At 39.5% G+C, this 15387-nt stretch overlaps 1 protein-coding gene across 2 annotated transcripts in view; it reads left to right on the top strand.

The window, feature by feature from the left end:
* SPAG16 (sperm associated antigen 16) overlaps positions 1-15387 on the top strand; it is a 373146-nt gene that overhangs the window by 192110 nt on the left and 165649 nt on the right. For both annotated transcript variants that reach the window (XM_077181042.1, XM_054636654.2), the window contains one exon: positions 4416-4601. In XM_077181042.1, the coding sequence (XP_077037157.1) occupies positions 4416-4601 (186 nt within the window). The remainder of the gene's footprint in view (positions 1-4415; positions 4602-15387) is intronic.

The following is a 15387-nucleotide window of genomic DNA, read 5'->3' as shown; positions in this document are numbered from 1 at the left end:
AATCTGATAAAGGGCTGTGTGACTACCATACCTGGGTAAACTCACAAACTAAATATTAAAAACAGCTGCTTTCCCTGATACATTTGTTTCTTCCCCACACATGCTCTTAGAAGGAAAAATAGCACTGTACAAAAACGTTGCCACCATGGGTAACAAACGTTACCTCAGATTTTGGAGCATTTCTTTTTATCTCCCAGGACTGAAAAATGCTGCAAATCAGAGAAAGTGTGTCATTATTGATCAGCTATTAAGTAGATAGGGCTTTTTCCTAATAGCAGCATCTTGATTTAGATGTCTGACTTGGCTTGACACAGCACTTTCCTGTTCATTATGTGTGTGTCTGGTGTGAATCCTGACCAGGAGGGTTTCCTGAGCAGGGAGTGCAGCCTCTGTGTGAAGCAGCCCTGACAGCCACCATTCCCTTTGTGCTTCCCCAAAATGCTGGTGTTAAGTTCCTGCATGGATAATCTCAGATCCCCATCCTTTAATGACCTGATGCTTTTTTTATACACAGGGAATATTTGGGAACTTGTGTTTCAGGGGGCTGGGGCACTGAATTCCTGTGTTCCTGAGTATTTTGCTCTTACTTCCACTGTCAGTTTGTCCCTCAAATCTGCTTCCTGCTGCACTTTTGTTTCCCATCTCCACAATTTTTTTCTCCTTTGATCTGTAAGGAGTGCTAAACCTCACTTGTAACTCCTTCCCCTGCTGCAGATTGCCAAATTGAATCCATTTGAACTACCCTCCTGCTCACATCTGTTTTCTGAAAGATTTTCATCACTGCCTGGATGGTGTATTTTTGAAATTCAGCCCAAGGAACCAGTTCTTTGTGTAGCATTTTGGGGATTATATATTAAAAAATGCATAAGCCATATATCTCTTTTTGTGATTCACAACAGTGGCAGTGCATGTTTCCCTCTAAATCAGTTGCAGATTTCATCAGTCCCACTTTATACCTGACTCTGAATTTGTTTTAAGCTCCTATTTTATAAATGTATAAAGGCTATGATGGTTTGTCATTTCTCTAATTTTATCTATCTCCAGAACTGAGATCTGGCTTATTAAAACTGAATGTGTTTCGTTAACAAAAGCACATTTATTCCTGACAGCTCAACAAAATTAGGGTCTCCTCCAAACCCCTACTCAGACTTCATGCCTTTATGTTCTGCTATGTGTGACAAAAGCTTCAGGACTATTCCTGTGCAATGTTATAAAAAATGTTGAGAGATTAATCTCTCAGAGCTTTGTCTGAGGCATGGGGGTGTAACTGCATTAATGAATATTGTAATGATATTTTCACAAAAAATAGCAACCTAAACTGCAAGTGTTAAAAATAGTCAAAATCTTGGTTGGGTGATCTTTCATGATGGCAAGTTCTCCCTCGAGTTCTATCAGGTAAATGATGCACATATTTCAAGCTGTCATAGCAGCTACTTTTACCAAGTGATTCAGTGGACATCTATTGGAAAAGGAGGAAAGGGAGAATATAACATAAAAGGGTTGACACCACAGGTCCCACACCTTTTTTTTTTTAAATAAACTGCAGCACTGAATTAAATATCTCTGAGTGTATTCTTACTCAGAGTTTTACAATAGTGCTTAGGATCAACCCTTGAGCTCTTTTCAGTTCCCACAATTTTATATCCAGAGATTTGGAAGAAGGATTTCTACTGCCTGAGTTAGGACCTTTGCCATTATTTAAATAAAAGACTTTATTGGATCCTAAGGGCAAGGTCATCTTATTGATGTTGCTCAGATAACGGCAGAAATTGGTCTGAAAACCTACAGCTTAACTATTTCTGAACTGTACTTTTGTGTATTATCCCCAAACATTTTTCCTGTTTCTTGTTTTTGTCTAGTATGAAAACAATTTAAACAGATTTTTGCTTAGAAAGTGAAAACCTCCGTTATTCCTCGGAGGGCTGTGATAACTTTTTTCAATATTTTATATGATTTTGGGATGAAGGCATTCTAGATGGATTGATCTAATTTTCATATCTTGATAGGAATTATATTAAAGAGGCAAATTACAGGATCCATGGATACATTTATGGCAGTGAAGCCCTGGGAGCTGTGAGCATGGCTTTGGAAATTAAGCCTCAGAAATCGGTTGGGAATTCTCTGAAGGGCTTATTGAGCACTTGATCAAGGGAGGTTCATGAATTTCCTATACTTGGTTTTTCAGCAAATTCTTCTTGAGGTCATTTCACAGAAACTCTCATGGAAGCAGAACTGTCCTGAATAAAAAGGAAATTTATTTCACAAGTTTAAAAACTGGTGAAAGGATAGGAATCAAATGTCACTTTCAGAATGGAGAAATTAATTTCTGAGTCCCACAGGGATCTATACTGGGACCTGATCTTGGAAACTGGGGAAGGGAGTGAGGATGAGTTTGCTCATTAGGGCAGTGAAAAGGAGCATGTGAAGAAAAGATTCCCGTCTCAACAGTTGAGTTGATGGTGAAGCAGCAGCTGAAATTCAGTACAAGTGATGACAAAGGCATACACACAGGAAGAAAGAGTCCTAAAATAAGAATAGATAATAGGTGAGAGTGTGTCTAATTATCAGTACTCAGGAAGGAGATCTCAGAGGCACTGTGGTCAGTTTGCTGAAAATTTCTGTTCAGTAGTGCCAAAAATAGTAACTAAATGGAAAGAACACAGAATAAAGCAGGAAACAGTGCCTTTGTGTACCTTCCTTGGGTACCTGTTCCTTTCCTTTCAGCTGGCAGGGTGCTGAGAGGGATGGGAAATGTGCTCCAAGGGCTGGAATCACATCTGCACAAGGAATGAGTCAGAGTCTCCATCCTGGCAAGGAACAGGACAGGGCCTGTCCCACCAAGGCTGGTGGCACACTTAGTCATGGTGAAGGTGCACTCTGTTTGCTTTTAATCACAGCAGTAGAATTAGAAGCATGAAATAAAATGAAGTAAGGTGTCTAAGACCCCACAAGAGCTTTTTACACAAGGCATAATTAAATTTTGGAATTCATTGACATAAGAGATTGCAGTTGCCAAAGGTTTGCATATGTTCAAAAATCAATTACTCATAGGGAAAAAAAAATCCATGGATTCTTCTTAAGCACAAAGAAATCCTGAGCCACAGGGTAGGTCTGGGAGGGTTTAATAAGAGAATTACTTCACATACTTTTTTCTAATTTTTTTATTAAGAATCCCTTACTAGTTATATAAAATGTTACAGATGGACTCTTAGTCTGAAGCCATATGTCCAAGGAAACAGAATTATACTAGTTTATATCTGATATTTGGCAAAAAAATAATCTGAGATGAACTCTGTATTTTTCATTTATGTAACGTATCAATGACCCCAAGAGATGGTGAATGTGTTGAAGTGTTTATACAAAGTTAGAAAAAACAAAATTAGGATGCTTTTAAAAATAAAAATATGTTGAAAATGGTATGAATTTGGAAAATAACCAAATATTCTTTCCTGAATCTATCATACTGTATTTTGAAAGCTCTGGTTAACTCAAAATGAACTGCAAGAAGTAGGAATTTATTTGAAAGCCATATTTACTTTGCTGTGGGGGATATCTACTTTCTATCTCCCTTTCTTTGGATAGTGTATTTATTAATATGTGGCTCTCAGGGTCCTTCTGGGTCACCGTGACCCCAAGAATGTTCAAAGTCTCTTTTCCCAGTCTGGCACTTGAAGAAGGAGTCAGGGCTCTTCATTTCTCGGTCCCAAGGTTGTTTATTGTATCTTATCTATAAAAAATTTTCTCCTGCCCTGCTGAGGTCTGCTCAGCAAGACAGTCCAAGGCACAGTGCCTGCCCGCGGGGTGGTGTTATGTCTTTATACTAAAAATTGTGTGTACAATGTTTACAATTACTTCCCAATGCCTATCACCTATGTTAGACAGTGAGCTTCTACTCTAAACCAATCTAAAAGTGCCAACATCACAGCAGAAGATGGAGGCCAAGAAGAAGAAGGAGAAAGGCTGGACACACCCAGATCCCTCCATCTTGCCTCCTGAACCCCATACCAAAAACCCCAAAATCTACTTTTCCAGCCTGTGATAACTTCACTATTACTCTACCTAAACTGTTGTGGCTTGTTGATCTTCATCTAAGGTTGGTAATTTGCCCCATGGGTCATAATCAAAACCACAGGTGTTCTCTGGGCTCTGTGCCAGGGCGTCTGAGCCCCCTGGCAGGTGTCCTGGACAGCCAGAGGGATGTCCTGGGTTCCCATATGTGGCCACTTCATCTATAGCGTGTCAGAAAACTGTGCACAGTAAAAATACAAACATTTCAAAGATCATTTTTGTTCATATGTATTTAAGGTAAAATCAACAAATGCAACTTAACCTGTCCTTCCAAACAGAGCTAAATTATTTTGCTTGAACATTTCTCATCTGTCTCCTGGCTCAGACGTGTTTTTTCCCTTGAGCAGTGGCACCCAGCTGGTGACATCGAGCGGTGACACCACGGTGCGGCTCTGGGACCTGTCGAGGAGCGGCTGCATCCTGACCCTGCGGGGCCATTCCCGCGCCGTGCGGGGCTGCTCCTGGCACTCCTGCGGGGACTTCGTGGCCTCCGCCTCCGCCGATTGCACCAGCAAAATCTGGGATGTCAACAGGTACGGAGGCTCTGTGCTCGCTAATTGGTACCTTCGTTAACAACCAGGGGTGTGGTTTAGCTCCCCATCGATTGGTGGAGTTCACTCGCAGAGCAGAGGGAATCAAAGGCAGTGCTGGAAAAGTCAGCCTCTGGTGGGATTTACTAGATAAAGGGAGCTAGCAAGGACTTAAATTAACATAGTGCCAAAAAGAAAGTGTTTGCTTTTACAGGCTTTCACTTGGCAGCCATTATTCTTCACTGCTGGGGGTTTTAAGGGAAGAACTTAGTGGGACTTCAATGTGTAATTTGAATAAGTAACTGAATAAAACTCTCAGTAAGTTTTCTATATGCTGTTTCAACCTCATAAGTATACAACACACTCTAAGGTTAGCCAAGTGGAAATTTATTTTAGTCATTATCTATGTTTCAGCAAGGTGACTCTTGATTAATAAATCAACATATACCTTCTTTATTATCCAGGCAAATGCATTTTTATGAAGGTGCTTTTAAAATATCAGTGTATTTGTGCTTACCAAGTAATTATTAGTTCCTTAACTCTCTCCAGTTGTCTTCAGTTTTGATTAACTTACCCCTTTAAGAAATGGGATGGATTTATCTCTTTCCAAACTATCTCTCTATAAACTAGGCTCCTGAATTACTGTACTGTACTAGGTCTGATCATTAACAGCTGAATGCCATCAGTCCACAGAGAAGTTTCCAATCCTACAGGCCTTTTCCCTGGTTCTTTATTATCCAATCCTAATGGATTTTTCCATTTCCTATTGGTCTTTTACTTCCTTTGCATTTGAATGAGGTAAAATACCCCTCCATGATTGTTGGCAACTGCAGGGGAAGAAAAAGCAAGAGAAAATTTCTCCTTCTGTTCCTTTTTCCTAAATCCTTCCCAGTCTTCTTCAGCTGCAGTGAGCTCTTATTGGAGACTTTTCAAACTGTTGCAATTCATCCAGATTCCATTGAGAGTTATTTAAAACTCTGTCAGTATTGGATTTCCAGTCTTGCTTTCAAACCATGAATTGAGGAACCATTAAATGATATTAAAAATGTTGTTTCCAAAATGGGATAACTAACCCATCCTTTCATGAATTATTCCAAATTCTTTTGGAAAAAGCCCCAAACAACTAGTTAAGGTTTGGCAAAGTTCAAGCCAGCTGACAGGTGGCTTTTATAACAGAAATGGTCAGCCAGTCCTGAGAACAGGTGATGCTTCCACCACTACTATCAGTAATAAGCATTAATGGTCAGTGTTTTCCCTAGAAATGGAAACAGCAAAAATCTAATGTATTGTCAACTCTTTTCTTAACTTGTTGTATATTTCTAATGCTTTGATCATCCTTTATGGCATATTCATGACCTTTAAAAAATATTATTAACAATAGCTTTAATTTTATGTCAGAATGGGTTTGAATTTGCATAGGCAAAGGTTTTGTTTAGGCAGTTGAAAATGCTTTCTCTACTGAGGAAGCTTTTGTAGTCAGAGGAATCAAAGCAAACCTTCACCACCAACCCATGGTGCCTCCCACTCACACTCATCACCACCTCCCATTTCTGCCTCCAGTCTATCTGAGCTGTGCTTTGCCTGTGAAAATAAGAGAGTAACATCCCAGCCGTGGTGTGAAAGGCTGACTATCCGTGCAGAATCACTGAAACACCAAAAATTATGCAAAATCTCAGTGGCTAGAGGCAGCAGGAAGTGGTATAAAAATGTGACATAGTCCGATTAAAATAAGGTGCATTCAGAGTATGAAAAAACAAAGCCCCTATGGGAATCCTCACTGCTGGGTTTTTGGTGTATTCCCAGTAAAAGCCATGTGCTGGATGCTGTTGCATTGCCTCAGTGCAAAACCAGCTGAGTTCTGCTGTGGTTGGCTCAGGTGAGTTTGTAGAGCTGCATGTGGGGTAGGCAATTAATATGAAGTGAGGGCTGTGCAAAAATGACACATTTTGGAAAAGCTTCTCTACAAGAGGTTTGATGACAAGATGTGGCTGTTTCAAGCTTAAGCCATCTGGGTTCTGCAGAACACTCAGCTGCAGTTGGGCCTTAGGCCCATGTTGGCTCATTTAAGTGAAAAATCAGCCTGTGCAGGAGGTATAGCAAGATTTGGAAATTAGGGAAGGCTCTGGACAGATTAATGAGCTGATGGTTTCCATTGGATTGTTAAGTTGCTGCTGTTAGATTTGGAGCTGCTCTACAGAAGAGCCTGCAGTGAGTTTGGGCTTGGCAGTGCTGCTTGCTGAGGTACCTGGCCAAGTGTGCAGCACTAATCCCAACTGTCCCAGGGTGTCCCCTGGAATGTGCCACAAGCCTGGAGCTCTCTGGTGTGATCACAGCCAGCTGGGCTGGCCACCACAGCATGTGTGCCCTCCTTCAGCATCCCTGGCAGCCTGGGGCTGTGTTGACAGCAGGGACAAGGAGCAGGCCTTCCATGGTTTAAGATGCTTGGAAAGTTACTTGTCTCCCCATCCCCACAGAACAGGTGCTCATCTAAATGCCATCATCAGCATTCTCGCAGTCCAAGTGATGCCTCAGGTTTTAGCTTTTATAGTTTTCACATTCTGTGCTGCTTTATTGTGCAGCTCTGAGCTTCATATTAAGGGATGGTGAGCTCCCTTCACAGAGCAGGGAGACAAAACAATTCCTTCTCTAGCTGGGGACCAAGGACAAGTGATCCAACTCTCAGCCCAGGAGCATAAACAACATGGTGGAAGGAAGAGAGAAAAACAAGAGGGATGGGACTTCATCATCTAAAGCTAAAATTGGACAGTTAACTCCAATATGCAAATGGACCAGAGCTTATAAAAAGTAAGAGACCCTGTGACCAGTTGTCCATTTTGTGACCATTTTTATCCATCTTGGGTGCAGCCCTGGCTGGGCTCTTGTGCTGCCCAAGGTGGATTCATTGAGGAATCCTTTTAATAAATCCCTACTTTATAATTTTTTAATAAATCCCTTCTTTAACTCCATCTAGCCTCTCTTCTAGGTCAGCCTTGACAAGGCATCACAGGTGCCACAAGCTCTGAGCAGGGACAGAGCCCAAGATAACATTCTTGTGGGAGGATAATAATCAGTGATCACAGTTAATCTGGTGGTTTTATTCTTTCCACTAACAAGGAATTAAGATTTTATAAATGAGAGCTGTCTTTCTTCCTTAATATTACATATTTGGATGGATGCCTGCTTTCAAATTGAATAGGCCTGGAAAGCAGCAGATTGTAGGGGGAGAAAAGCAAGAAGGATGTCAGAGTTATCACTGCCACCTTTCTGAAAGAGGTATGTTTTTAAAAAATGCTACAAATAAAAATCCATCCATTTCTGTAGTGGGTGACAGTTGTTTTTTATTCCTGAGTTTCAAAAAAGCCACTTTTATACGTTAGGTACGTACTTTTCTATAAGTGTTGCTTTTGGAAAATATACAGCATTCTCTGTAGTTGCAAACTTGGTGTAAGGAACTGGGGAGACTATTTGCTATCTTTTAGCACCAAAATCCAAGGTACAACTTTCACAATCATCAAAGCCCTTATTGGAGTCCAAAGAATTCATGATGCAACATCTCTTGAATAGGAAAAGGTCGCCAGCAGTTTTAATAAATAACAATTTAATAAATTATAATTCTTTGCCAATGATGAGAAAGTTCTGCCTACTAAATATTTGAATTTTATTTTCTTAGAATGTGTTTCCTTAGAATTTTCTTAGAAATTACTGCTGGGGTTTTTGTTTGTTTGGGGGTTTTTATTATTCACAAGAGTTCTTCTTCTATGTATAATGAAAGTTTCAATCATGTATCAGGCCACAAATGACATTCTTACCAGGAGGATAATGTAAGGTAACTTTGTAGTAAACTCTGTTCTTCTAGACAACTTATGTGCCTTTTATTTAAAGATACAAGCTGAGTTTAAGAAATAAAACAGAAAGCAAAGAAACAAAAATCCAAGCCCCTTCCTTTTTCCCTGGAAACATAGACACAAGCTGGAGACACAGCCATGATGGGAGTTACTGAAGGACTCAAGGGAGTCTGAGTTCTGCTGTTGGAATTTCTTGATGCTTTCTGCTGGGATAATTGGTTTCTTTAAAAAGAAAGTGGTGTAACATTGGGACAGGGAGTGCAGGGAAAAAAGGTAACTCCTGTGCCTGCCATGGCTAGAAAAAATTAAACCAAAACAAAACAGCAAAACAGGGACATATCTGCTACCTTCAAAATTATCCCCACTTCTTAATGATTATGGAAATAGGAAGTTGGAGAAGAAAGGGAGAGGTTCATCATTTGTGGCCAGGATTTAATGCAGCAGCATAGCTCAGGTTGAAAATATGCAGCCAGCTATGTTCTAGTACAGCAGCCAGTTCCAGGGGTGTTTTCTCAGACCATAAATTCAGTACTGTCAAAGTCATTTTGGCAGGATTAATTTCAATTATCCAGTGGTAAATATCATCAGAGATTTACAGCCTGATCTCTGATATGCAAATCAAGCTGAGCATCGTATATCTGATGTAAACACAGGCGGTTGTTTAGCTTTGCAGACATATGCTCTACAGCGAATGTTAGATGCAAACATTGTTATTTATGCTTTGAGTTTGAGAAATGGTTTGCAGCAGGCAGAACAGCCAGAATTGGTTTTCTCCAGTTGATCCATTCTACACTCATTAGACCAGTTCTCCATTTTTCTCTACTTCCTTTCAGTAGTACAAACTATGTGGAATTAGGCCAGCAAGAAATGCAGTTGTGCTGTCCTGCAGCAGAGCCCAGGGTGAGGAAGTGTTTGTGAATTGGAGCCATTTCTGGTTCCTTAATCCATCACTCATTTATTTTCTTTTTCCATTAACATGGCAATTTTTCTCTACTCATGGACATTTCTCGCATAATCAAACTTTATTTAAAAATTTTAAAATGTGTGTTTACCTGAGTCTTCAGTCATTTCTATCCATTGGTGCATTTGTTCAGGTGCAAATGTTAGAAGTGACTAATAGTGATTATTGTTAATTCTCCTGTACAACCTCCAGGGTAGTGTCCTATTACTGAGGTGCTCATATATTCCTTTACTTATTTCCAGATATACAAAAAAAAATTGTTGACGCTTTTTGCTTTTCTGCAACAAGACCGGACATTTTCACTTCTTTGCCCAAGTGTCAGATGTATCTGGCATTAATTACTAGATTATATAAATAATTCCTTCTTTTGCTCCGAAGCCCCTATTAAAATTATCTCCTGTTGTGACTTCTCTCCACTTGGTAACTGCTGTTTATACTTTTGTTTCTTGTCATAAGAAGTATTTAATTTTGGAAAATTTAGGGTTAGTATTTAAAGAAATCCAGCAGGGATGGATTTTGTTTAATTAGAAGCCCTTGTCAGCTACAGCTTTCCTTGGAATGATACCATGGAATGCTATCATGCAATGATGGCACTGCCTGTGTTTTATTAATACACACCTTGAGTGTGTGCAGTGCACAACAGGGTTAAGTTGATTTTAAACTGCTGTTATGCTTTGGGGTGGGTTTTTTTCTCTAGTTTCACTAATGATTTAATGTAGCCAAATGGACTGGTCACACTCTTTGCTTTGTGCCATCAGAGCCCAGGGTTTAGCCTGTTTTCTCCTGCCATCCTTGACATTCATACTCTGTTTCTTTTTCTTTCTTTACCCTTAAGCAATGGGGAGCTTTGAAATGCATTATTTACTCACAGATTTGTAGGGTTTTTTCACCACACCAAATGCATCCATATCAGGATCCTGAAAAATCACCTCAGACGTAACCTAAAGATTTTCTAGTTTCTAAATGGAGCTGTATTTTCACTTTTGGAATCAGAGTGAGTGTGTGTAGCCAGTCCTTATCCAGATACCCCATCTGAGGTGTCTGACTGGCTGCTCAGTGGGACACAAGCCACAGGCTCTTCTGGTCAGATTCCACATTTAATTGATTCCAGTAAGAGTGGAGCTAATCTATTTTCAGAGAAGACAAATGTCCTCCAGGAAATTAGAAGGCAGGTAGAAGAACTCAGAGGAAATGTGGAAGGACCATTTTTGGGTAGTTTGTAATGTCTCTCCTGACAGCAGAGCAGGAAGTGCTTGCCATTTTGATAAAGGAGAATTCCCTTTGGAATCCTCCAAGGAGCACTGGAGAGACAAGCTGCTATTAATCCTTCAAATCAAATCCAGGCCTATGCCCAAGTCTCCAAATTTATAATTATGCTACAATTCCATAACACATTCTTCAGGATCAGGAATGTCTAAAATCTCGTTGATATAATTCCCAGAGAGCCAATTGTAAAAAATCAATTTGAAAATGCGAATTATCAAGGAAAAGATTATATTCAAAGCAGAGCTATTCAGTTAAGGGGAAGATATGGCTAAATCTTCATAATACTGGATAAGATGAAGCTTGAAGTACAAAACTTTACAGGAAATGTAGCTTGAACTCAATGTTGTAAACTTAAATGACATGGTGGATTTAGTATGAGGCAACATGCATCAGCAATGAGAAATGTTTATTATGGCCACATATTTGCAGGTCCCAAAGGCCAGAAAAATCTTAGCTGATGCCCATGGAATGCCTAAGCTGGGTAATACCATTATTTACATCTGGTGAAAATAAACAAAGAGGTGAAGGGCTTTACTCAAGGCCAACAACTGAAGCCATCATTAAAACCCTGCCTTTCTGTTCCTTGGGGATGATAAAAATATGTCAAGATTAGTTGTTTTCAAATCTTCCTACTGGGTGAGAAGAAAGAAAATCAGTATTGGATTTTCAGTAACAATATAGTTCCATGAGAAATAGATGTTTATGTGAATATTAATTACTCTGTAAAACATGGCAGGAGTTGTGTAACTTCTGCTGAAATATTTGTAGTGGTGACAGTTGGCTACTGGTCTAGATAAATCCATTTTCTCTCTGGCTTTTACTGGAACCATCTGTGGAAATTTAGCCTGTGCACAAGAAGCATATTTGAAGATCTTAGTAGTTAAAGTGATAATTTTTCTTTTTAATTCAGAATATCTTGACCTTTTTTCCTAACCCATTAAATACACAGAAATGTAAGTGCTTTGCTTTCTGATTTCTGCTACTGGTCTTGAGCTACACATCACAGTTTTTGATTAATGGAGGGGGGAAAAAATCAAGTTACTTCTTTATTTTTTTTTAAACTGAAGCTGAAAATAGAGCTGGTTTCTAAAATGTCTGAGTTCTGCAGAGATCTCTGAGTAGGCCTACCTGAACTCTGCCATAGTTAGCTACATAGTATTTCTTTTATGAAAAGATATTTTAAAAAGTTGCACTTGATTTACATTAAAGGGTGTATAATTTCCTGATCTCAGAAGTTTCCTTGTTTCTATTGTTTCAGCCTTCAGTATGGCTTGGAAAAAACCTACTAGATGCAACTGTTAGGGTTTTTAATGTTCTAGTTCTCCTCCTTTAAGCCAGATTTCCTAAATTATGTGTAAGTGGCTGAGAGGCTCCTGTTGGACAGCAGGAAGCTTTATTTGAGCTGGTGAGAAAATGTGCTCCTCTGGAAATTGAACACCTTTTGCTTGGTGTCCCTCATTTGTCCAAATACCTCCTCAGTTTCCTGGAAGCTACTTCAGGAGCAGGAGGAATGAGGGAGGTAAAACTGAGGCTTCCTTCCACTAAATCCTAACCAGAGCAGCTGGCAGGTCCCAAAAAGCTGAGTCTGTTGGGATTGCTTGCACTGGAGGAAGCTCAGGCACTGTGTTTTTGTCTCTTTGTCCTATTTGCAAGTGTGCAGGTATTATAACCTGCAAAATGTTAGTCAGATCTTGACAGAGTGTTTCCACTGTCCTAGATTCACAACTCAACTGCAAAGGATCAGCACTGCAGGCACTCAGCACAATTGAAGTCAGATTATAGTTTTCCACTCCATATCCAGGCTCATTATCCAGATTTTTTCTTTCTCCCTCACGTTACAGTCACTCATTACTGGCAGGCTTTTCTTTACCTAAGCTGTTTTCCTAGAAATACTGACTTACAGTATCTCCACCAAACCAGAAATTAATTGTACCAACAGAATAATTCACAGAGCAGTGAAAAGTGTCAGATATTATTACAGAACTCAGGGAAGACAACAGCTCATTAAAATTATGTATCTCCATCATCACTCCCACATCCTGTCAGTACCAGTTAGTGCAAATAATACACACACAGTCTGTGCTCCACAATCAAGTGGAGCACTGTCACCCAAAATCCCCGTGTCTGCAGCACAGGTAATTGTAGGTTATTTCTCTTCTTGTCTCCCAGTGAACTAAAAAGAGCAGGAATACATCTTACTATTCACAAGCAACAATACTCTGACAGGAATATCTACATATCCACCAGAATGTGAGCTATTTTGAGCTGCTGATGTCTCCTGGTTTGAGATCAGATGCATTGGTCATTTGATTTCAAAGTAAAAGTTTCCTGTAGTGGGTGCCTTAATGCATGTAAATTCCTCTAGTAATTTTTCAAGTTCTTGTCCTCTGGCTCCAGGCAGTCTTCAGACATGTCTGTGTGTGATGCTTTTGGGTTTTATTTTTCTTCCTTTTTATTGTTTTGTTTTAAGAGTTCAGATGTTAGACAAGATTATTTTCTCTCCCAAGTGGTGGAACTCTAGTTGTGCATCCTGTTAGAGCAAACTCTATTCATCTTTGATTAGCCTCAGCTGGAAAATGAACACAAGTTGCATCTTAGTCCTTTACAATTAATTCTTGCATACAAAAAAAAGTGCCCTGGGTCTTTAATTGATGTTGGAAGACACTGAATTGTGTTTGTACTTTCTTAAAATGTGAATACTGTTCCCAACCCAATAGTGATTTCTTTTCTCTGGGGCAGTTTCTAAAAACTTGGGGCTCATTTCTGTCCTCACTCCTTACACTTCCCTAAGTTGTTGGACCTCATACAAGTAACACAGCTTCTCTGGTGTGGGTTATTCTTTGAGACAGATCTCCAAATCCTCAAGCAGGCTGAGAGCTGTAAGGTCTGTTCCCATATGGTCCAAGTGGTTAAGCCTGTGAATTCGGCAGACACAACCCCTCTGGCACTTCCCAGGAAAATAAGGGGGATTTTGCCTTGGTGGAGGTGATGAAGATCAGGATGAAGCAAATAAAAATGTTGGCAATTTCCCTTCTGCACTTTAATATTTGTAGGTTTTCTGATGTGAATTGAGACACATCATCACACAAAAATCTTGTTCTAGGCTGACCAATATCTTTCCCAGCTAGGAATCAATTCACCATCTGCAAGACAATTTTTATGCATCTATTTACTGAACTCAGAGCCTGCAAAGGCATGTGTCTGTGGGAAACCTATTAAATATGTATTGGAATTATCCACTTGATGCAAACCCAATGAATTTCTTTATATTTTAGTGTCTCTTTCAAGCATATTTCTGTCACCAACACAAACATTCTAGATAATGGAATCTTAATATGGAGATTGCAGTAAAATGTCAACAAAATTTGTGAATTATTTAATACAGAGCAGACGGTCACAGAGTGTTTGTGTGGCATAAAGGGCACAGGAGTTTGCTGCACACTGGGAACACAGCTGTAGTCACACTCATATCCCTGCTCTGAAATTCAGAGAAAAAACAAAAAATACTGTGTGTGATCTTCTGCTCCTTTAAAAGCCCCTTTTAGATTTTTTTTTTTTAATATAATATCAGGGTTTGTTTCATAGTTATACAGATCTTAGCTGACTTTGGAAGGCTAAGATTGAAATGAGGGTTTGGGAACACTGGGATACAAGGTGTGAAGTTAGCACTGGTACTGTGGGTTGATGAAAACCTAATTCTAAGTGTGTCAGCCTTCTAAGTGATCCATATCAGGTTATTGCTCATGGCTTGACAGTACTTTCATTACATATTCAGTTGTAAACTGAGCTTTGCTATGTGCAGCTGAAGATTTCAGTAGGCACTTGCAAAGGCCTCTCTTTCCCTGGAGAGCAGTGGAGACTCTTCTCATCCAGTGACACTTATTTTGGGTGCCCACTGGGATTAGACAGGTGTAATATATATATATATATATATATATATAGTAATATAAATATATTGATGGAAAATCATGCTGTTAACAGGGAAAGTTGGAACAAAAAGGAAAGTACACCAAACTGTGCACATTTAGGTAAGGAGGAGACAAAATCACTCTTATATTTTGTGCTTCTGTTTCAAGTTAATCTTTCCCTTCCTCCAGCTGTTGGCAAAGGGAAATCCAGCCCTTTTGTCCCTTTTTGGGGAGTGGTAGGAGGTATCCCTGGGAATTCAGCTCTTCCCATTCTGTTCAGGAACTAAACAAACATTCCTGCACCTGTAGCTTCAGAGGGTGGACCAGGCTCTTTATTCTTCACTCCAGCAGATGCCCATTAGAGAACTTCCAATTGGCACTGGTTTTGTTGTGGCTCCATGTCTAAGAGCACAGCAAATCCATTATTCATAATCCCTTCCCAAGTTCACAAAGCCATTGAATAGTGCTGCATATAACTCCTTAAAGCTGCCACCCACTCAAATCCATTTTATTTGGACAAATAAAGAAACTCTACACTGAAGAAAACCAATTTGAAAGCACACTGAAATTCATTTTCCTCACTTAAATATTGAAGTGCTTATATTTATTGCATCTCAGCCTTGTTGTACTGTTTTCAAAAAGAATTTGCTTGTTTAATAGGTCTAAAGAAGTTTCAGTAAATTTAAAATGTGGAGGAAAATGACATCCGACAAGAGTCACAGTGCTTTTTATGTATATGGGTTGGGATTAAAGACATAAAAGAAATATATTAAAAATAAATTTTAAAATACTAACTTAATACACACACA

This window comes from Agelaius phoeniceus, chromosome 7 (assembly GCF_051311805.1).
Source record: "Agelaius phoeniceus isolate bAgePho1 chromosome 7, bAgePho1.hap1, whole genome shotgun sequence".
Lineage (NCBI taxonomy): Eukaryota > Metazoa > Chordata > Aves > Passeriformes > Icteridae > Agelaius > Agelaius phoeniceus.
The sequence above is the reverse complement of the archived record's forward strand: the minus strand, read 5'-3'. Positions and strand labels throughout refer to the sequence as shown.